This window comes from Rhododendron vialii, chromosome 12a, assembly GCF_030253575.1.
Source record: "Rhododendron vialii isolate Sample 1 chromosome 12a, ASM3025357v1".
Taxonomy (NCBI): Eukaryota; Viridiplantae; Streptophyta; class Magnoliopsida; order Ericales; family Ericaceae; genus Rhododendron; species Rhododendron vialii.
The window spans coordinates 9,835,066-9,855,476 of record NC_080568.1 but is presented as its reverse complement, the minus strand read 5'-3'; the positions used below and the strand labels follow the sequence as shown (position 1 = coordinate 9,855,476).

Genomic DNA, 20,411 nt, shown 5'->3' with positions numbered 1-20,411 from the left:
AATCAAAAGTTACGAATTTTTGGTATAAAAGTTACGATAGACCTAAAATGTTATGAATGACCGGTTCAGCAGGTAATTTTTTATGAGGTGGCACAATATGAACCACTCAATAGGCTCATATGATATGCACCTTAAAGGGGTGTGTATTGTAGATTTCTCCTTCCAGTATTAGCTATAGTTGAAAGGAAGATTTTCTCAAGAGAACAGTTTAGTTTTGAAGTGAAAAGATCAATCTCAGCCAAATAACTATGGGCCTGTTTGATTGCCCAGATATAAGCTAAGCATCGAATTTTAGATATTTATCTTGGAGTGACTTAGCCAGGAAGTATTACTGGGGTCACTGTGAATCAAAAATTTCGATGATAGCCAACCTCAGATAACATCCAACTACACACGATTTGATGATTTTTGGCGATACGATAGTGGCGTTGTTATTACATCATGAGAAATAAGGGGGAGTTTTTATGTTTTGGTTTACTATTTTGTTCATCCACATAAACACTGGGTGAACATTAAAAACATATTACTCACTTTTTGCAAGGCTTATGCCGGTTTCCTTTTCAATAATCAAAAGCATTTATTTTGGGGGCATGGTTGTCTAACGATTTGAGTAAGTCATTCATAAGACGTTAAAAATTGTCTTTGAGTATTGAAGTGGGACCTAGTATAGAACTATATATGGATCATAAATAAAGTAGATAATGTTGACCAACTTATGAGTAATTGAACAAAATATCCTTGATATGTGTGGATGTGTGTGAGTTGTTTCAGGTGAACTAAAACTTAAATAATAATAATAATAATAATAATAATAATAATAAATTCAGGGGGAGCCCTTATCCGGGTGGGCGTCTAGTGGCTCCGTCAGTATCTATAAAGATCACATATCCCGTATTTGGTTAAGATTCTTACGAGCCGAATTCAATGTTCATAAAATATATGATCTCACATGTGTGGAACATACAACATCATGATGTATGTAGAAGTATTCATTCATCACTATTGATCCATGGGACAACATATCCTATGTGATTATATATCCTTCACTATTTACATCAATCAGACAAATTTTCTTTTGCCTACGGAATTTTGTTACAAACTATTCTTGCCGGCATTGCCATCTCTTTACATGAATGTCACCCCTTCATTAAATAAAAATTAGAAAAAGATGAATGAAAAGACAGACTCAAATTGTTCTCAAACTTCAAAAGCCAGTACAATTTTTCCTAGGCCTGTTACCTTTACCCTAAGTCACATAAAACGTGTGTGGGTGCAAGTGCGGGAGCATGAGTGTGAAAGCGTTTCTTAAGAACCTCCAAAACAACTAAAATTCGTGGGTACAAGAATCGCAGAGCAAGGATTAAGAGCGCGAGCGTAGGCATTTTACCATCAGAAAATGTAATAATTTTTGCTTGATAGATTAGTCAAAAAATTGAGTTGGTGAAAAATTAGACAGAAAAAGAATTAAATGACGCTAGAAGGAGGGCTTGAACCTCCGACCTTGTGGTTAACAGCCACACGCTCTAGCCAACTGAGCTATTCCAGCTATGTATCTATTTATGCCCCCAAAAAAGAATTAAATTATATATTGATAGTTGAAAAATTATTTCCCCAGTTGCTGTGGTTGTTGAGTTAGGTATTGACAAAAGAAAAATGAAAAAAAGTTGGTTGGGTAGTATATATGGTTGCCAATATGAAAATTTCTGTCATACGACCAAGTGGTGTGAGAGCATAATATTTCCATTGAATATGAACCCTTAGATTGAAAACTATGTAAATCAAAGCCGTTAGATCAAAACCACCCAAAAAAAGTAAGATAGATTTGCTAAAAACGAGATGGTTTTATTATTTTTCCGCCAAAAAATTTCAATTACTTATCATAAAAACTGGATTTACATATTAAAGCAACACTTATTATGTTATATGACAACACTTTTATTACATTGTATGGCTACACTTACTACTGAGATTTTTTGACAATCAATCGTTGAGATCCACTCGTATAACCCATTGGTTAGAAACAATTGGAGTATCATACTCCCAAACTGCTCGAGAACATCATAGCGATAGCCTGCAAATATGCATAGAAAAACTCTCCTCTGATAACTACTACCCACTTGTAAAAAATTCCATCGCGTTTGTAAATTCTCTTTCAGGTTGATTACAGAAAGGGATGGGATCCTTGTGGGGTTTCATATTTGTGGAGGAATTGTTCAGTGCTGGGTGAGTACGGCTAACGTGGTGTTCGACCGGCGAATCCAGACCGTTCAAAAAAAATTTCATATTTTTATTACCGTTAATAGATTATTTTTAATTCGAATCATGGACAATGTGCCAAACGGGCACATGTCAACCGTACCCACCTGACTCATTTGTGAAACACCTCCAACGTCCGTCCCTGACAGATACGGGAAAATATTCATGTCTTTATTATGGGGAAGTAAAATTTCAACCAAGGTTTAAAAAAAAATACAGATTTTGTTAGCACTAATTTTCAGAGGGTTCTTTTTTTATTTTTTATTTTTTATTTTTTTATTTTTTAAAAGGCTTTTTCAGAGGCTGTTTCAAAAAAATAATTTTAGAGACTCGGTCTGTGCCCAGGAGCAGATAATAGAGGGAACTGCGGCGGTGCTCGTCTTGGGTCCCAATTTCCAAACCATGTGGTGGACCTTTAACCCTCTCCTTATAGCTTTTCAATTGATTTCGCCTGCCGATTTGAATGTTCATTCTTTTTGGGCAGATCATTTCATTCCCTTCATGGGTTTTGTACGACACATGTTACCTTCAAATGGGTTGTTTGGATTTCCATTTGCTATCTATTAGTACTTTGATTGTTCACAGCCCATGAAATTTCGTTTGTTGTTTCTGTGTATGGGTTCCTTTTGCATGTTTTCTTTTTTTGTCATGTTCATCTTCTGTCTTTGTAGGATTGATTGATGTATTTCTGCTTCTGGGTTCTTGGGTTCTGAGCTCAACCATTCTTGATGTGTCAATGAATTCATAGTTACTATTCAAGATTTTGAACTTCATAAACTGAAGAAAAAATCAAATGTTATTTAGGAAATTTTGATCTATCCGAGTACGGAGATAGGGAATGGATTTATGGGTTGTTGCAGCAGCAGCTGGTGCTGGGTATTTAGCTAAGTACTTGTCTGGGGAATCAGAATTATCTTCTGGGAATTCGACTCCCCGGCAATCTGATTTCAGAGATTTGCTGCAGCAGATTCGGGACCAAACATCTCCTTTCCGCAGATGGTTGCGAAGAAGACTAGAGAAAGAATCTTCAGAGAGAGGGGATGACATTTCAGATGAGCAGCTTAATGATGCTTCTACCAGTGGCAGTGGTGCTACAATGTTGGCAAATGTAGGGAATTATGAGAATTATAATGTGCTTACGATGACTAGTTTGCTTCCAGAATTCCAAGGAAAACAAAGTTGTCAGGAGGGTTCAGTTGGTGAGGGTTTTGACAATTGTGGTGATGTTTTACCCAAATCTGATACCAATAGATTATCAAGAAGAAGGCCACTAAGAAGTAGGTGGTCTCATGAGTTTTATGCTAAACCACTGAACTCTTTAGAAAGTTGCCTTACTGCCCAGCTGTATAGAGATCAAGAAAGAGGGGAAGATTACTTGATTAGGTCAGGTCCACCATCACTTACACAAACAGTGAGGCCGTTGTTGGTTACTGATGGGAACAGGAGAATGATAAGAGAGGGTATTGATTCACTTGGCGTACGGGATGGTGGTAAAGAACGTAGGGTTAAGAACAAAGTTGGGATCTCCTTGGAAGATACTAGTAGCACATCTTTGGGAACCCATTCACCGCAACAAATTGGTATTGTGGAGCTCGTAAGGAAACCAGAACAAAGGATTGGAAAGGGGCAGTTGAGCAGTTCCACAACACGGTTATCTGTTGGAACATTTCCTTCGCAAGGTATAGACTCTCTTTTCATTTACAAGGTATAGGCCCATGATGTGATGAACTTGTTTTGGCACTTTTGAAGTTTCATGTATTTTCTTTACTTATCAGGATATTGACCATCAGCTAATTCATTTCTAGAAGTCTTTTGGGTTCCTATAGCAAAACCAATGCATGAAAGTATGCTCTTTCATAGTTATGTGCGCTGTATGGCCACTTGTGCCGCATATCAGTTAGCTCTATTTTTAGGTGTGGATGAATGAGTTACTCAATCATGTGAGAACTTAAACCTAGGTTCTGGAATAAATTTGATTTTGGTTTAAATATTTCCTCGTTGAAAGTAGGGCTAAAGAATCTGGTTAAATTGACGTACGTTCTAATGTTGGTTTTATAAATGAATATGAGAGTAATCAGAAAAGATGCTGTTGCCATGAAACTAAGTGGGTGTCATCTCCAACTGGGTTATGATGTGTCTCACATAGCAACCTCAGGGAGGTATGAACTGCGGCACTGCCACATATTGTCCATGCCAGAATTGATTCCTTGTCAGTGCATTTGCCATGGAAATGCTTTATGTTTAAGAACACACCTTCCGAAATATGGTACTTTGTAACGTTATTTGGAACCCTGTTGTGCGGAGAGCCACCATAGGCACAACGCACTATGAAGTACGAAAAATTGATGGTTATGAATACTGAATCAAAGAAAAGAACTAATGTGCAAAGCAAAGCAAAGCAAACCAAACCAAACAAACGAGAGAGACAATCAAACTAAGAGAGACAAAAGATTTACGTGGTTCGGCTTCCACTGGCAGTTGATCAAAGGCTTCCACTAATGCAAAGGAAAATGAATGCTCAAACGAGCAACAAAGAGGTGTTTCTGCAGCAACTCCCTCTAAAATCTAACCAAGTCCAAAAACAAGTTCTCTTTCCCCAAACCCTTTTTGAGACTATTATATTGCCTCTCACATGTAAATAATGAATCCAAATACAAGTATTTATGATAAGAGAGTACTTTCCTAACAAATCCTAACCGAAATAGGCTTCTAACCTTTTATAAAAACCCCAAAAATGTATTTCCCTAGTCGCGTTGCGTCTGACGGACTTAACCACCGTCCAGACGAAAACCTACCTGGACCGTACCACAATTTACGACATGTGGCATACCACTGTCCCGTCTTGTTCCTCGTGCTGGAACAATCCACATTCGATGAACATAGGTATATATGTTCATAAGTGAAAACTTATACTAATTGCTTCATGCTCTTTTTGCCTTTTCAATGCCACGGGCCCTTTAATACATTACTTCTTACTGGTGTCAGGCTCACCCGAAGGAATGCTACTCTTCATTATTGGGATCACTATTGGCATAATATCAACCATCATATCAAATAAAAAAGAAATGGACGACCTAAGTGAAATGTTGAAGCAGAGTGAGAATTTGGTGAGAGATTTGCAAGAGGAGCTTGAGATGAAAGCAATGCTAACTGTGAAGGAGATAGCTGGTGAATACCATCAGTCCCAGGTGACAACTGATTGTTCCTCCAGCAATCCAGAACCCATTGCATCTTCCTCTAAACAGAAATCTGCAAAACACGAGAGGAAAGAGCTGGATGATCAGGAAGTAGAGAGCCATGAGTTAATGAGTAAAATTGAGGCAGAACTTGAAGCTGAACTGGAGAGGTTGGAACTAAACATGAAAGCATCTACTTTGGAAAGTATATCTGATTTTGTTGAGGTAACAACCCCTGAATATACAAAAATTCAACTGCACGCATTATTGTGTTACTAGCAGTTTATTCTATGATGTTATTTTGGAGCCATAATTCTCTTCTATTTCAATATTGGGATGCTCCCAGCAATTTTAGTCCCTTTTACTAGTTTAAGGATGCTCCTGAATTTTCCTACTGCAAATCTCATGATCACCGTTTTGTGGCCCATGCTACCATCAAGTTGGCCATCAATGTAAAAGGCGATCAGAAGATGCTACTGGTAAGTTCATGAGTAGCAAAACGAGAGTCAAAATAAAACAGTATTGGCTTATTTTAAACTCCTAATTGAGGTGGCTTCTCCTTGTGGCATCTTTTCTCTGTTGACTGCTGTTTGTTTTCTTAAAGGAATCAATTAAAATTCCTGGTCATGGGTTTAATTAGATGCCAAACGATTTTATATATCAATCCTTGCATCTCCTACAACTGGTGGGGTGATAGCTAGTTTTGGTATGTTGGGGAAGGTCATTATTGAATTGGATCTCTAGGTCTGCCCTCTCTGATGCCATTTGGCTTTGATTTTGGGGCATGGTTCCGCAGCAAAACAGGTATAGGGGGGCCACTGTTTGAGTGGTATTTTGAGAGCAGCCATTTTGTGCATATTGCCAAAGGTTAGGTCTGTCTCCAATCCTCCCCCGCCCATACCTCCAATGATTAGGGACTACATGGGTTCTGTTGTTGTTGTTGTCGTCGTTGTTGTTGTTGTTGTTGGGGAAGGTCGTTATTGCTGAACCCGAGGCCACCATTGCATTTGCGGGTAATTTAGATAGGAATTCGTGAGCCCAAGAGTTAAGAATAACAAGTTCTTCATTACGTAGAATAGAATAGCCTCTTAGAATAATGAAACAGATTAGATTTGTCGAGAAGTGCGAAATCGTATGGATACGAGAGGCAAAATAAAACAGTATTGGCTGGTTTTAAACTCCTAATTGAGGTGGCTTCTCCTAGTGGCATCTTTTCTCTGTTGACTGCTGTTTGTTTTCTTAAAGGAATCGATTAAAATTCCTGGTCATGGGTTTCATAATGTAATGACATTGATCACGTTTTCAGCCTTTTAACTTAGATGTTTTTTGTGATGATTATTTTGGTGCTTATTGTTTTGTGGTATGGAAGACAATAAAATGAAAACTTGAACTGTATTTAAAGTGTCTGGTTTGGCTCAAGAAATCGTGCTTCACCATTTTCCTCAACGCAGGCCAAGTTTTTGAACTATATGAGTTGTGTCTTCGATCCTTATCGTAGGCAGTGCCCTTCCTCAGCTCACTCCTATCTTGAGCCATATTACTCGACAGTCATAATCTTGCCTTGCTCTTGGTTAAAACGAGATCCAATAATTCACTTCTTCCCCTTTCCTTTTTTCTGTACATGATACTGTTGTGGACTATTTCTCCAGTCCAGCACCTGACGTCACCTTTGGACCAGCGGGAACAGAGGCAGGCGACTCAGCCCAACCCGTTGCAGCTCGGGCACCTCTGGAACTGGGTCAGGCCCATCGTGGGTTTCTGGTCCATCACCGACTTGAGAAAAACTGCTCCGGCCAAGACGCTGAGACCCGTTGCCACTTGCGTCACATCAATCAGACCCATCGGAGTGCAGAGAGAGAGAGAGAGAGAGATTGTGTGGGGGTTTGAGGGTTTTTTTTCTATGGCCTGGGGGAAGGAAGTTGAAGTGGTTATGGGAATGTACACATAGATGCGTGTACGAATCGGGTGCGTGGTGTTTTGGGAATTGGAAGTGTTTCATGTCCACAAGATGACATCATTATTGTTTTATCGTAATCCAAACTTGATTTCTCAGACTTTATATTTGTTGCACTTTAAGACCCTTAAAGCAATAGTTAGAATGTCGCACATGACCTTTGGTTATGGACATTATATGGACAGCTATTTTGAGAAATGTCACCTTGCATGAAACTTAGAAAATCTAAGAGGCAGTTTTAGGGCGTCTGAATTTGAGACAGGATCTTAAGGTAAGAATATGATAGACTTTGGAGAATTTTCAATTATTTGGAGTTATTAAGGCAGAGGCGTGCCAACACTAGTGGATCTACGATTGTGGATCTACGATTTGAAACAGGATTTCACCTTCTCCATGAGTCTAGAGTTTCCAGTTTGACGAGTTTTGTTCTTAGAACCTCAACATTTCATGCTAATAAAGTTTCCTATTTCCTCGAGAAGAATTTAACTGCATAACTTTTGAAGTATTTCCGTCTTGTCTTTTTCTTGTGCAATCATGATTTTTTTGGCGTTTGATCATTTGTCCCAATGCCTGCTGGATGTCTTTCTATCAATGGATTTGAAGATGATGAACTGATAGAGTCAGAGAGATATTTCACTAATTGACATTGAAATATTCATAAACTGCATGATCAGTTTTTGTTGTGTATGATGTGACTAGCAGAGATTTATAGGTTTTGAGTTACTTTGTTGCAGCTCAATCCAGACTTTGAAGCAGAGGTGATTCAAGGAGACTTAAAAGTAGGTTTGGTGCAATCTCGATCAGACTCAGATGCAAGTTGGACCCCTGCCGACCACACTCAGACTGCAAACTATGCAGTCTCACCTAGGGAGCTGAGCTTGCGACTTCATGAGGTAATTAAATCGAGACTTGAAGCACGAATAGAGGAGCTAGAGGCAGCTCTTCAAAACAGCCAGAAAAAGGTGCAGTCTCTCAAATGGCAACACCGAATCTCTCAGACGAATATGGCCTCATCAACCCCAGGAAGCCCAAACGTAAATGAAGTCTATGAAATGGACCAACCTTTTGAGATAAATTTGTCAGGGGAAGGTTTGGATGCTCGCAGTGAGGCTTATGATGAGATAATCTGGGTGGCAGATTCAAATCAAGAAACGCCAGATGCAGCATGTCGCAATAGCCATATTGAGGAAGTGATTCCTCGTTATCATAAACGACTTGGCGAGGGTCAAAATAAGGGTCGTGATAATTTGATCGGGACGTTGGAAGAGCGGATATTAAGGAGTCGGGGATCAAGTGAAGTTGCTGCGGAGAGTGAAGATGGAGAAAGCGATGATGAACTTCTGATAAGACAAATAGTGAAGAAATCCAGGCAAGGGTTGTCCACGGTTTTGAATTCTAGTTAGATGTATTCCATTGATTGACAATGAGAAACAAATATAGGATTATAGATAGGCAATGTACAAATCATTTGAACATAGAATAGAAAGAATGGCAGATGGAGGTCTTCCTTATTGTCTAGAAAATGGAAAAATTTCAGGTCTCCCAACAAAAGTTGTGGTTGGACTGGTATAATCTGTATATTGCAGGTCTTCATATAATGCCTTTCTTATTTAGGTACATAGTGCTACTTTAGAATGGATTCTTTAATGCACATAAATCTTTTTTCGCCGTTCTGCTCGGGAGCATGTCTAAGGCCTTGCCTTGGTCCTAGAGAGTGTTCTTACTCCTGTTATGGCAAAATCAATTTACTGGGTGCAGGCGTTGACACCTCTTACTTGGTGTTACTGTTGTACTCAAAATCTACTCACGGTGGTGGTTGAATGTGACTGGCTAGTTATTTTCTGTGAATGTTCTAATGAGCTTTTTCCATTTGAAAAATAAAAATAAAAATACTTCCGCGTTGTATTGGAAATAAGAAAGTGCTTCCCTGAGATCATAAGTTAACTGGAAAAATTATCTTCTTCTTCTGTTTATAACCAGGTGTCTCTTGGAATTAGTATCTTCTTATTCCAGCTCATTCGTTTTATACTCTTTAAAAGAATCAAAACACAATGTAAGGGCAAAGAGCAATCACGAGGATCAGTAATCTTCACATTGCAGCTCATTCCTATGCTTGAGAGCCCAAAACAGCCAAGTGTACCTCTGCTACCATGACAGATCCCCTTCCCCCCCCCCCCCCCCCCCCCCCCCCCCCAAAAAAAAAAAAAAATAATAATAATAATAATAAATAAATAAAATAACGAACTACAAATCATTCTCTTGTAAATCCATGGAGCTTAGAAGTTCAAAGATACAAGGCTGACCAAGGCTAAGCACAAGTGGGCAATACCCTATATTGCAGCTTCAGACATCCCAACGTCCATAGACTCCATACACACACACACACACAGAGAGAATACTGTACCATCATGAATAAAAGCCCTTTGACACTAAATTAGAGAGAAAATTGTTGTGTAATTACAAAAAAAAAGTTGTAGATTGTTCTTTTCCCCCTTTTTCTAATCTAAGGAAAACACCTTTCACCTCAACGTTAGCCTCAAATGCCTAAGAAAGAAATCTTCAAAATAATTAAAAATGATATTTTTCAACCTATTTCAAGCAGGCAGCTGTCTCTTATTGGTAGGATATACTGCAGTCTACTTGGAGCCACTTGACCGGCCCCGGGGTGTGCTTCCACCCCCATTTTGGTACACCCTCTGACGACTTTCTCCATTGCTTCCCCTAGGGCTTTTGTACTGACCCCCGAAATCACCATCACGGTTCCCATTTTGAGATCCGCCATAGCTACGACCTTCACGAACGTTTTCCCGGTTCCTGTAACTGTCATTGCGGAAATCACCCTTTCCCGATGCGAACTTCCCTCTGCCATTGCTAGCTGTAAGAACAAATAACATCTTAGTAGTGTCCAACTCTTTTCTTTTTTTTTGAACTGCACACAATATCTAAGAACTTAATTCATTTTTTGAATTATGTTCACGATAATTTTTTTAAAAGCTTTTAGCTAACCTTTTCTGAATGTTGTATTTGAAAAAAAAAAAAAAACATGAGCCAACTATATTTATCAAACAATTCAGGAAAGCTATCAAACAATTCAGGAAAGTAGGCTAGTTTCGGAGTATTTGGTGAACTTTTTCAAAGTCGGCCAGCATATTTTTCCTTGTCAAATTCTTACAAGAGACAGACATAAAGGATGCCACCTTCGTTAGACTACAATAAAAAACGAAGGGAGTTGTATAGTTCCACTTGCCCTGATTGGGAGATTTTTTCTCCGTGATATAAGCTTCATTTGATCCGATCATGATATGATGAGCCTGAAATATCACACAAATCTTCATGAGGAAGCAGTTTAAATTACAGGGCCACATGAAAGATAAACAACCCTATTGTTGACAATTTCTTAAGAAAACGGATTTGGTAACCCTTCTTTAAGGGGGGAAATTGTACCATTAGCTTAACCAACATTAAAATAAAAAGTACAAATTATGCAAAAGAGGTTAGCAGGGTTAGTCAGAAGGAAAGAATTATACAAGTCAATAGGAATTTACTGTGAGTACCTCAACTGCACTACGCGCAGCACTGGAGGATACAAATTCCACAAATCCGTAACAGAACCCATCCTGCTCAGAGGAGTTTCAGAGTAAAGATGGGAAGAGAGTATAGATATGAAACATAAGGAACAAAATCATTCGAGCATACATTGTATTTTCTAATTTGAATGCCATCCTTCTTAACAGGTCCAAATGTCTTGAGAACTTCATCAAGTTGTTCATCCGTAATATCAGAAGGCAAATTTCCAATATAAATGGCCTTACCTGTGACAACAACATGAAGTAAAATTCAGTAACATGAGAGAATATTTTAGATATTGCGTAAATCCATATCAATCTACAAGAAAGTACATACCTTCCGTAAGAGTAATACTCTTTTGTGGGGCCCTGTTATTACTAGGAGGAGCTGCTGCTGCTGCTTTTGGAGACGCCCGGTCCAGGTAATGAGTGCTTGAAGCTTTAACAATTACAGTAGGTGTATGGACAGGAGAAGTCACTGTACTCTCCTTTGCCACCTATACACCAAGACTCAAATCATTAAATTATCTCACTAGGGCTGTGTTTGGATCAAGGAGTTGTCTAGGGATTTTGAGGATGAAAAAGAATGTACAACACATTCACACCAAGACCTGAATCATTAAGTTAATTCACTAAGGTATCTTTGGAGCAGCAATTTGTATACAGATTTAAGGGTGGAACAAAAAGTTTAGGAGATTTCCCTTTTCACAAAACCCTAAATTTTTTCCATCAGCAAATCTCTCTACAATCCCTGATGAGAACATGGCCCAAAAATAAAAAACAATCGAAATACTCATATGCACAATGAACTCACTATTGAGGCATAAGACATCTTTGGGCGATTCTCCTGATCCTTTGGAACTGACTTTACGGAAACTGTGAGCCCACCATTCTGGCTTGAACTAAGTGGTTGTTCGCTGACAACTTCTTTAACAACCGAGTCGCTGTCAGGTGAATCTTTTGTATCTGATGACTCACAGGCCTCACTGCCCTGACTTGCGGCCTTGGGGGGAGATCTTGGACTTTGGTCCAGTTGAATAGGAGCATGAGCAGACTCTGAATAAAATTACCGATCACGTAAATAACAAATACAGAATGGGACCAATAAACATAGAAATCACATAACCCACTCTATCACAAACCAATTCAATCCACTGGTAAGCAATCCGCACATGCTCACTTTCTATTGTATAATCCTTCTGAAAGTTTAGAATAAAAGGCAACTACAAGGAAAAGAAACAAACACTTAGCACAAACCTACCTTGCTTTGGTGTTGAAGGAGTGCTCGCAGCGTTCTCATTGGCATCACTAAATTCTGATTCTGAAGGGGTAGATGCCTTAACCTCATCCACGAACCTAAAAACGTCATTCAATACATAGTAGCCTGTTGGTTGCGGAGCCAGAAAGAAAGTTTGCGAGAAGCTTCTTGTCACATGATCCTTCCCAGTCAACCAACCTGTTACCAAAACTATCACCCCTTCCTTACAAGAATCCAGAGAATCAACAGTCTTTATCTCAGCCTTGCAGCCAATGTAGTCAAATGACAGGATCATCTGTTTAATGCCCTGTCCCAAGATACATAAAATTTGACGTTATGCCAATTCAACATCATGGCTAGAACTGCAGACAAGATCAGGACTTAGGCACCTTATTTAATAAATGATATAGAAAAATAAAATTAACACCAATTATCACATTCCACAAATTTTACGTATGTGAGTATCATGAATTTAGTGAAAGTTCACAACAAACTTAAATGTTTTCCACGAATTGTCTTACGCTGCCTAATCCTTTGACTGAATACCAAGAAAATCCCATGGTAAGTTACGTAAGTTTTGAGGATAAAAAAAATGGTTACATATGTTTTGTTTCCATTAATTATGTGCTCAATTAGATGGCAAACTAAGCTGTGGCAAACATTGATAACAAGTCTATGTAAACCATCCCAAGAAACAAAAGGATCCTAACCACGAACAACGCCTGTAATGACACTGGAAGTTTATCCATGTCAAAGATTTCTACCATTTTTACCGCACACAGACTTCAACAAATTATACACAACTGGTAATTAGCATACATTATTACAAAATAAACACCCTGGGCAGAAACTTACTTGCAAGGTTGTCACTTTAACCATAAGTCCATTGGGGCCAGGCCGGCCCAATACACTAGATTCTTCATAAAACCTGTGAGCAAGATCAGGTTGAGCAAGCAACACTCCATAATATTGCTGCACGAACGTGTTTCCGACTTCTTCTGTGGTGGGGGCAGGGGGAGAAGTTTCTGCCATCTCTGTTGAAATGACCATCAAACCACTGTCACTACAAGAAGAATCTGCGTACACAGTTGAAGTTTTCAATGTCCCTTATCCTTTTTCCTATCTTCTTAACCAAAAATCTCAACATTACCACTATTATTGATTCCAAATCCCAAGCAAAAACAGGAAGACCCAAATATGTGTGCACTCAATTACCCTAGCAAAAACATCAAGAAATGGAAGCGTAATATTGATTTCGTACCCATACTGTTTTAATTAAAAAAAAGATCAATGTGAAACTAAGCTATAGAATAATTTTAATGCAGTTTGCAACTACATTAAAAGAAAATGAAGTACAACAAAACCCAGTTTTCTTTAAGGTAAGCAGCACAAAGATTTCCTTGAAAGCCTAAGAAACAGAGTAAAAAACCAACCTACATTTGAAATCTGAAAAAAGCTATCAGTTGAACCCTAATTCTACTTAAACAGAACAATCCCTGCACATCAATGGACCAATCTAGAAAACAAAAAAGAGATTTTTGATGATTAAACTCGTTCAAAACTACATATATCCACCAACTAAAATTTAAATTTTACCCTAAATCCAACAAAAACAAAAATTATGTACTGCCTCTATCGCAAAAAGTTTGTCTGGTCCGCAAAACGAGAACTTCAAATACATTTTACTAACAATTTACTAGATACCAATGAGTTCCTTCAGCTCATGAGAAAAGTTTTAATTTTGTCATGCAAAAGATATTATTTTTAAGTTCTTGTTGTGCAAACCGACAGATTTTGGAGAGGAGGAAGTATGTAAAAGAGAAAACTCATTAGAAACGTGAAGAAAGCTGTCCTAATTCTCAAACCATAATCTGAATAAAACAGAAACAATCTCAGCCCATAAAAACCGAGCCTTTCAATGGTTAATCTCATTAAAATCTAAATATTTCACTATCACCAATAAAACATGAAACCCTTCCCTCGTTAAAATTATAAAAAAATAAAAAACTCATACAGAAAGAGAAAAAAGCACTCACCAAAACCCTAATTCTAGATAAAGAGAAACAATCTTTGCACATAGATTAAACAACCCAGAACGTAAAAATCGAATCTTTTAACGATTAAGAAAATCACGGAAAAAAAGGTACACAAATCAGAACGCAAATAAAAAGATACCCATGAAAATACAGAGATATAGACTCGAATGTGAAAGTACCTAAGCACACAGAGATGACAGAGGGATGTGCTGCGCGTGAAGAACAAGGGCAAGAGATGTGAGAGAGACAATGGTGTGATTTATACTGTGGGTAGGTCGCTCACAAGTAGAGAGAGAGAGAGTAGAGAGAGAGGGGGGCGGTTAATTAAGAAATCCCTACAAAATAAGGAAAAGTTCTTCTCGCACTGCGCTAATGCACTACGAGAGTATAGGGACAGGGGGTGTGTGCTGTGCAGCATCGTGCTGCACAGCGTGCTGCACGGCCTCCGGCGAGGCTTTTCTATAGTCCGTTTCGGTATGCTTCATCGAAATCTTTTTGTTGTGATCTAAATTGCTCGGTTCACTAGTAGACGGAATGGAAAAATAAATGAGTTGGTCGGGTATTGTTAGCCCCTTGATCGGACAATGTTTGTTATACGAAAAATGGATGGGTCGGTATAATATCAATAATAATCTGTAAGACAATCTAACTTAATTAATGGGTTATTGATGCTTGATTGATTTAATTTTTAATACTATATTATTTTCAATAAATTTTATAAGCTGAACGATTTAGATTAAAATAATAAGATCGTTGTGTAGTGTACCAAAACACACTACAATCGCGTAGTGTATTTAGCGAATCGTTGGTCCACAATAAAAAACGATGGATTTGGCTTTATTATTACTCCCTCCGTCCCAATTTAGTTGTCACTTTTTGGAGTTCGTGCCACTTTTCAATTGATTATATCTTGTAATTTATAATGTTTTAGGTGATTTTGAAAACATTGTATTATAGAACAAATCGAGATCTATCAAACAAGATCCATATTGGATATAAAATTCATTACCAATTTAAAGATATAACTAGTTTTTTAATCCAGTTAGAATAGAACTGAAACAAGTAAATTGGGACGGAGGGAGTATGTCTTTACAACCCGGGATTTGCCCCGAGAAAGGTTACATGTACACCGAGGTCCCTTAAGTTTCTAATTATCACACTAGTACTTATGTGGTTAGGGTCGTTATGTCCTTTTCTTTGAGATTTGTAATAACAATTCAATTTCCTCCAATGACTAGTTGTCAGTAGTCATATAGGACAAGTGACATAATTTGACAATATCGGCGAATTAGGATTCATCAATGAAACACCAACTCTAAGTTATGTTTTCCCCTTGTTATATCTGAACGTTCATTTACTCCGTAATTGTTACTCAAAACTACATTAAAACCATTACCTCTACCTCCGTACTTCACTTACAATACAGTTAAACCTATTTTATCATGATACCGATTTTGAATAACCTCTATTCTAGCTATTCAAAAAGACTGGGTGTACGTGATACATATCATCTCTCCTCGGCAGTTGTAGAGGATGTATACTTTGGTATATAAATAATAGGAACATATACATGTATACGAATGTACATACATATGTGCCAAACATAAACCCCATGTATAGTATTATTTTGAGTTTACTGTGCTCTACCATAGTGGAGTTTATAGTCTTACATGGTTTACAATCTTACAAGATTTTTCAATTCAATTGTTGCAATGAAATTAAAGTAATCAAGTAATTAAATTCCAGAAAATATCAATAAAAGCTTCGAAGGTTAAAGATATAACAATGGGAGCAAGTCAAAGATTATAGGTTGAATGATGTTTATTTTGTCTCCCTGTCTTCTATCTCTCATTGGAGTCCTTTACCGCCCTATTAAATAATTTTCATCAATTGTAGTGTGGCGATCTTGTTTTATAGGAGTTACAGAAAATTTTATATTAGAGTTTCAAGGGCGAGATAATGTGGATTCAAAAGATTGGTGCAGGACATCGATGGCAACAACGTGATTTTAGTGGCAAAATGGTTGTTTTGAGGAAGGGGGATTTGGGTTATGCTTAGGAATATATACTAACAATCCTAAAATTGTTACCATTACTATAGACCTTGTTTCTATGGAGACTGAAGTGAAGTGATGTGAACCTCCTTTGGTTATCTCACCTTTCTTCCCTTTGCACATTAACAAGTAGTTTCAAAGATAGTAGGGGTTATAAGCGTATTAGTTTGTTGTTAATGAAATTTTTTTGGGTGTATTTTATTTTAGTATGATATCAAAAGGTAAAATGGTGGTAGCAATAACGGGAAAGATGTGAGATAAATATGGACAATGGTAGTGCTGTTAGGAGGGAAAAAATAGCAGTGGCAGGAGGAGAAGGTGGCCAGGTGCAGTGGCGGCTCCAGGAGGGTATTCAGAAATTGCAATATACTATCTCAAGAAACCACAACTATATACCTTTTTCGTCTCATTTTAAATGCTCCATATATAAAGTCGTGTCATTTTGACTTTCAAAAAAATTTGTGAAAAAAATTGTATTTTTCATAATTTTTTTTGAAACTTTTTTGCACTGTTTTAAAGTATCTTTTGAACGATGCAAAACAAAGTTAAAAATTAATTCTGAAAGTACTTTATTTTTTGAGGTCAAAGTTACACAGTCTTCCGTAAGGAGCATTTAAATTGGGACGGAGGGAGTATAAACAAACAGAGAGCCATGGAGGAACGAGATCGAAGGTCTTTTGTATTTTTTTTCTATTTGTTCATTCCTTTTCTTTTTTTCTTTTTTCATTTTGTTATTGCTGAAATTGGGTTAGTGGGCTGAAATTTGAGCTTTCAATTTCAAGTGGGTTAATTTGTGGGCTATTTTTGGGGTGGGTGTTCATTAACATTTGGGTTGGGTGTTCATTGACAATTGGATTGGGTGTTTAAAGTAAGGCTAGTTCAAAAAATTTACATGTATTCTAAGCAAAAAATAAATAAAATTTGGATGGTCAGTTAACCATGGAAGGGTGTGAAAGGAGCTGCATTTGGTCAAGTGAATGGTGATGAGGGACGAAGGAATTGAAAAAAACCAGATTCAATGGTCCGAGGAAGAGAAAGTTTAAAAAGCTGAAGATGGATGAGTGATTAAACAAGGTCCTTTATTTAGCATGGAAGTTTAATAGTAACTTCATTTCTCCCTCCCAAGAAATCAACAGACAAACTCTTACAAGGAAAACTAGTGCAATTCCCAGAACCTCATGGGTAATTTTCATCGAAGAGAAACCTAGGGGGTGGTATATGTGATTTGCATTGCCAGGATTCTGTGCATTCGTGTTTCTCCGAACTCCGAAGTTGTTGGCACCTCGCTGTGATTCACTGAAAGATGTTTGTTTTTTTTTTTAATCATTATTTTTATTTGATGTCGGTAAAAATACAGAGGCTCCGTAAACTAAGTTTTACAGAGCTGGATCTAGCGCATCTAAAAGTATTTTGAACGATCCAGATTAAAAATTAATTTTGACCGGTAAAAAATATATTTGATCGGTAAAATTTAAAAACATATCTCTACCAGTGATTGTCGAGATAGACGGATGAAATTGTGCGAAGCCGTGAATACTATGGGAAAAAGTTTCCCTTTTTTTATGGTGTGAGCTGGCATGCCCATTGGATTTTCCTTCTTTGGGGTTACTCGAATCTAATTAAATGATTTATTGCTGCATTAAATGTGTTGCTTGGAGCACAATCTGTAACATAAACTCTAAAATAGAAAAGCATCAAATCACTACATTTTATTATTGGAAGAACAACAATAAATTATAGGGCTAAAAAAAGAATGAAATTTCTATCTTCTTGATGACGCCGTGCATCACGTTTAAAAGTTTTTTTTAAAAACTAATTTGTAATTCTTATTTCAATAAAAAGGAGAGAGAGAAAATGGGAGGTTTGATCTTTTTTAAATTTAGATTTTTCTTTCTAATGTACATAGTAAATTATATGAATTTCTTTTATGAAGAGCCGGAAATGTGAAATAAAAAAGCATTATCTGTAAAATAAAATAAAGTGGTATGTATAATAATCATAAACAGATGTCACGATTTACTGTTCAGAGTATACTTTTTGAAAGAGTTAGGATGATGACATACATATTTTGAAAGCGGAGATTGAATTGATTCCGCAGTTCAAATTTTAGTTTCAGATTCTGCTCTAAGTTTTAGATTTCAGAGTTTAGTAGAAGTTGACAAACCTATTTGTTGCAGCTGCGAGATTTTGAGAATTTTATCCTTTTTTTGAGAATCTGTGTTGCAAATACCCAAAAGCTATCTAACCCCAGCTTTGAATTTTGAGAAATTTTTCCTTTTTCAGGTTCTCAGAATCTGTAGATCTTAAAAATCAAATATCTAGAATTTTTGCCAAACATTCTAAACTGATTTTTAGAAGTTAAAATATAAAAATATGTCAAAATAATTTTTCACAAACATCCATTTTGTCTTATGTGACTGAATTTGTTACATATTTATGGGAAAAAAAAACCCGGAGGTGTGCAGTGTGTGTAACCCCCACCTATCTTGTGAGTGCATTTTTTTATGTGTTTGTAGCAAAGTTGTTAATTTTTTTCGAAGTTCCATAAAGATATTGCAGCCTTCTATTTTCAAACCCATATAATAATAATAAAATAGAACGGTAAACCTATATAATAAAACAGAACGGTATGTTGGGGGTGAGGTGATTGTCATCCAACTTTTTGTTGGAGGGTTTTGGTTAGTTGCTCCTTTTGTTTTCTTCTGGTAATCTTTCTGTGCTTGAGTCTCCTTGATGTATCCGTTCGAGTATTTATAAAAGTTCTGTTTTGCCGAGAAAAAAAAAAGAATGTATAGACCTTGCCAATGAAATAACTTTTAAATTATTAACTTTTGAAGGATTGCGAGTATGGGTATACACAGTTCGGATTGGTCCGATTCTCTAGAAAATCAATAATCGGACCATTTCAAACGGTTTTAGAAAATTAGGAACCATAACCTAACCAATATATGCATGAAACCTAACCAGAACCAAACCACAAAACCGGGCCGATTTTGGTTCGGTTCCGGTTCTATCCAATTAGCATCCAAACCTATCACCGGTGTGTGAGAAAGAGAGACGTGAGATTGAAATTATAAAGACTAATATGTTAAATAAGGTTGTAAAGATTTGAAAGAATAGGAAGGTAATCTACTAGAATAGAAAAGGAAGGACGAAAATAAAAGCTTTCCTAACAAATAAGATTTCATCTCTAAATAAAGTAAGTTTAGCAAGAAAAAGATTAACCTACCAAATTACACACATATTTATATATATAATTATATATATATATATATATATATATATATATTAGTTCTAAACGGTCCGGTCCGGTTATAACCATGGTTCTTTAATTGAGAACCAGTAACCGAACCAAAATTAACGGTTTTTATTTTTTTGGAACCATAACCTGACCACAGAACCGGACCAAATAGGACGATTCGGTCCGGATCGGATCGATTTTACGGTTCGAACGGTTTTCTTGAACACCCCTAATTGCGAGTGCAAAAGGGTGATATTTTTGTTGATGTCAATGGTTGTTGAAGCAAAAGTAAAAACTTACAATAATTTAGCACCACTCTCTATATAAGCAAGTTCTTCCTCCATCCCGACGACAATTATTCTTCAACAAGCAAAGCAGCTAGCGTTGTGTGCTCATGTACTGAAATGGGCGCTGTTTGATATTCTTCTGTTTTTTATCCTAGTGGCCGGGTGTTCGCTTTTTGGTTGGTTTTTGTTTGTCAGTTCTAGTTGTCTCTCCGGACCTGGGTAACAAGTCATTAGTCATGTCGGGTCGTATTCGTATCGTATCAGTTGAGTTCGTGTTACAAATCACCCAATCCGAACCCGACCCATTTAGAATTCGTGCTTCTCGAGTCGTGTCATTTTCATGTTTCGTGTTAGAAATGCTCAACCCTAAACCGTTAACTTCGTGTCCGATTCGTGTCGTATTATCGTGTCTGTTGCCCAACTCTATATAGAATTACAGATGTACCATATATTATATATATATGTACGTGTTAATGGGTGACACAGATTAGTAACCGTGTTGGTCGTGTCAATTTCGTGTCTCGCGTGTTCAACCCGAACCCGAACCATTTAGAATTTGTGTTCTCGAGTCGTGTTATTTTCAT

At 37.3% G+C, this 20,411-nt stretch overlaps 2 protein-coding genes and 1 non-coding gene across 5 annotated transcripts; 1 reads left to right on the top strand and 2 right to left on the bottom strand.

The window, feature by feature from the left end:
• Window positions 1-1,472: 1,472 nt before the first annotated feature.
• TRNAN-GUU (transfer RNA asparagine (anticodon GUU)) lies at window positions 1,473-1,546 on the bottom strand. Its single transcript has one exon. It is a non-coding gene; the product is annotated as a tRNA-Asn (tRNA).
• Window positions 1,547-2,549: 1,003 nt separating this feature from the next.
• Window positions 2,550-8,999, top strand: LOC131310559 (uncharacterized). Of its 2 annotated transcripts, none has more exons than XM_058337640.1 (4): window positions 2,550-2,663; window positions 2,928-3,935; window positions 5,242-5,657; window positions 8,121-8,999. In XM_058337640.1, the coding sequence occupies exons 2-4, from the start codon at window positions 3,095-3,097 to the stop codon at window positions 8,787-8,789; spliced, it is 1,926 nt and encodes a 641-aa protein (XP_058193623.1). In that variant the 5' UTR covers window positions 2,550-2,663; window positions 2,928-3,094; the 3' UTR covers window positions 8,790-8,999. The 2 variants fall into 2 exon arrangements, with proteins under 2 accessions (XP_058193623.1, XP_058193624.1); XM_058337641.1 differs by having other exon boundaries at window positions 2,618-2,766.
• Window positions 9,000-9,795: 796 nt separating this feature from the next.
• LOC131310560 (nuclear transport factor 2-like) lies at window positions 9,796-14,604 on the bottom strand. Of its 2 annotated transcripts, none has more exons than XM_058337642.1 (9): window positions 14,426-14,604; window positions 13,066-13,286; window positions 12,214-12,517; window positions 11,767-12,008; window positions 11,290-11,449; window positions 11,083-11,198; window positions 10,941-11,003; window positions 10,630-10,697; window positions 9,796-10,257 (listed from the first exon to the last, which is right to left on the bottom strand). In XM_058337642.1, exons 2-9 carry the CDS (start codon window positions 13,258-13,260, stop codon window positions 10,023-10,025), a joined length of 1,383 nt encoding a protein of 460 aa, XP_058193625.1. In that variant the 5' UTR covers window positions 13,261-13,286; window positions 14,426-14,604; the 3' UTR covers window positions 9,796-10,022. The 2 variants fall into 2 exon arrangements, with proteins under 2 accessions (XP_058193625.1, XP_058193626.1); XM_058337643.1 differs by having other exon boundaries at window positions 13,066-13,273; window positions 14,426-14,561.
• Between the last annotated feature and the right edge of the window lie 5,807 nt (window positions 14,605-20,411).

Coding starts and splice junctions, on each gene's coding strand:
- LOC131310559 (XM_058337640.1), top strand. CDS start 3,095: ATGGATTTATGGGTTGTTGCAGCAGCAGCTGGTGCTGGGTATTTAGCT. Junction 3,936..5,241: donor TGGAACATTTCCTTCGCAAG/GTATAGACTCTC, acceptor TACTGGTGTCAG/GCTCACCCGAAGGAATGCTA. Junction 5,658..8,120: donor GTATATCTGATTTTGTTGAG/GTAACAACCCCT, acceptor ACTTTGTTGCAG/CTCAATCCAGACTTTGAAGC.
- LOC131310560 (XM_058337642.1), bottom strand. CDS start 13,260: ATGGTCATTTCAACAGAGATGGCAGAAACTTCTCCCCCTGCCCCCACC. Junction 12,009..12,213: donor TCCTTCAACACCAAAGCAAG/GTAGGTTTGTGC, acceptor AATTTTATTCAG/AGTCTGCTCATGCTCCTATT. Junction 11,004..11,082: donor TTCAAATTAGAAAATACAAT/GTATGCTCGAAT, acceptor TCCTCTGAGCAG/GATGGGTTCTGTTACGGATT.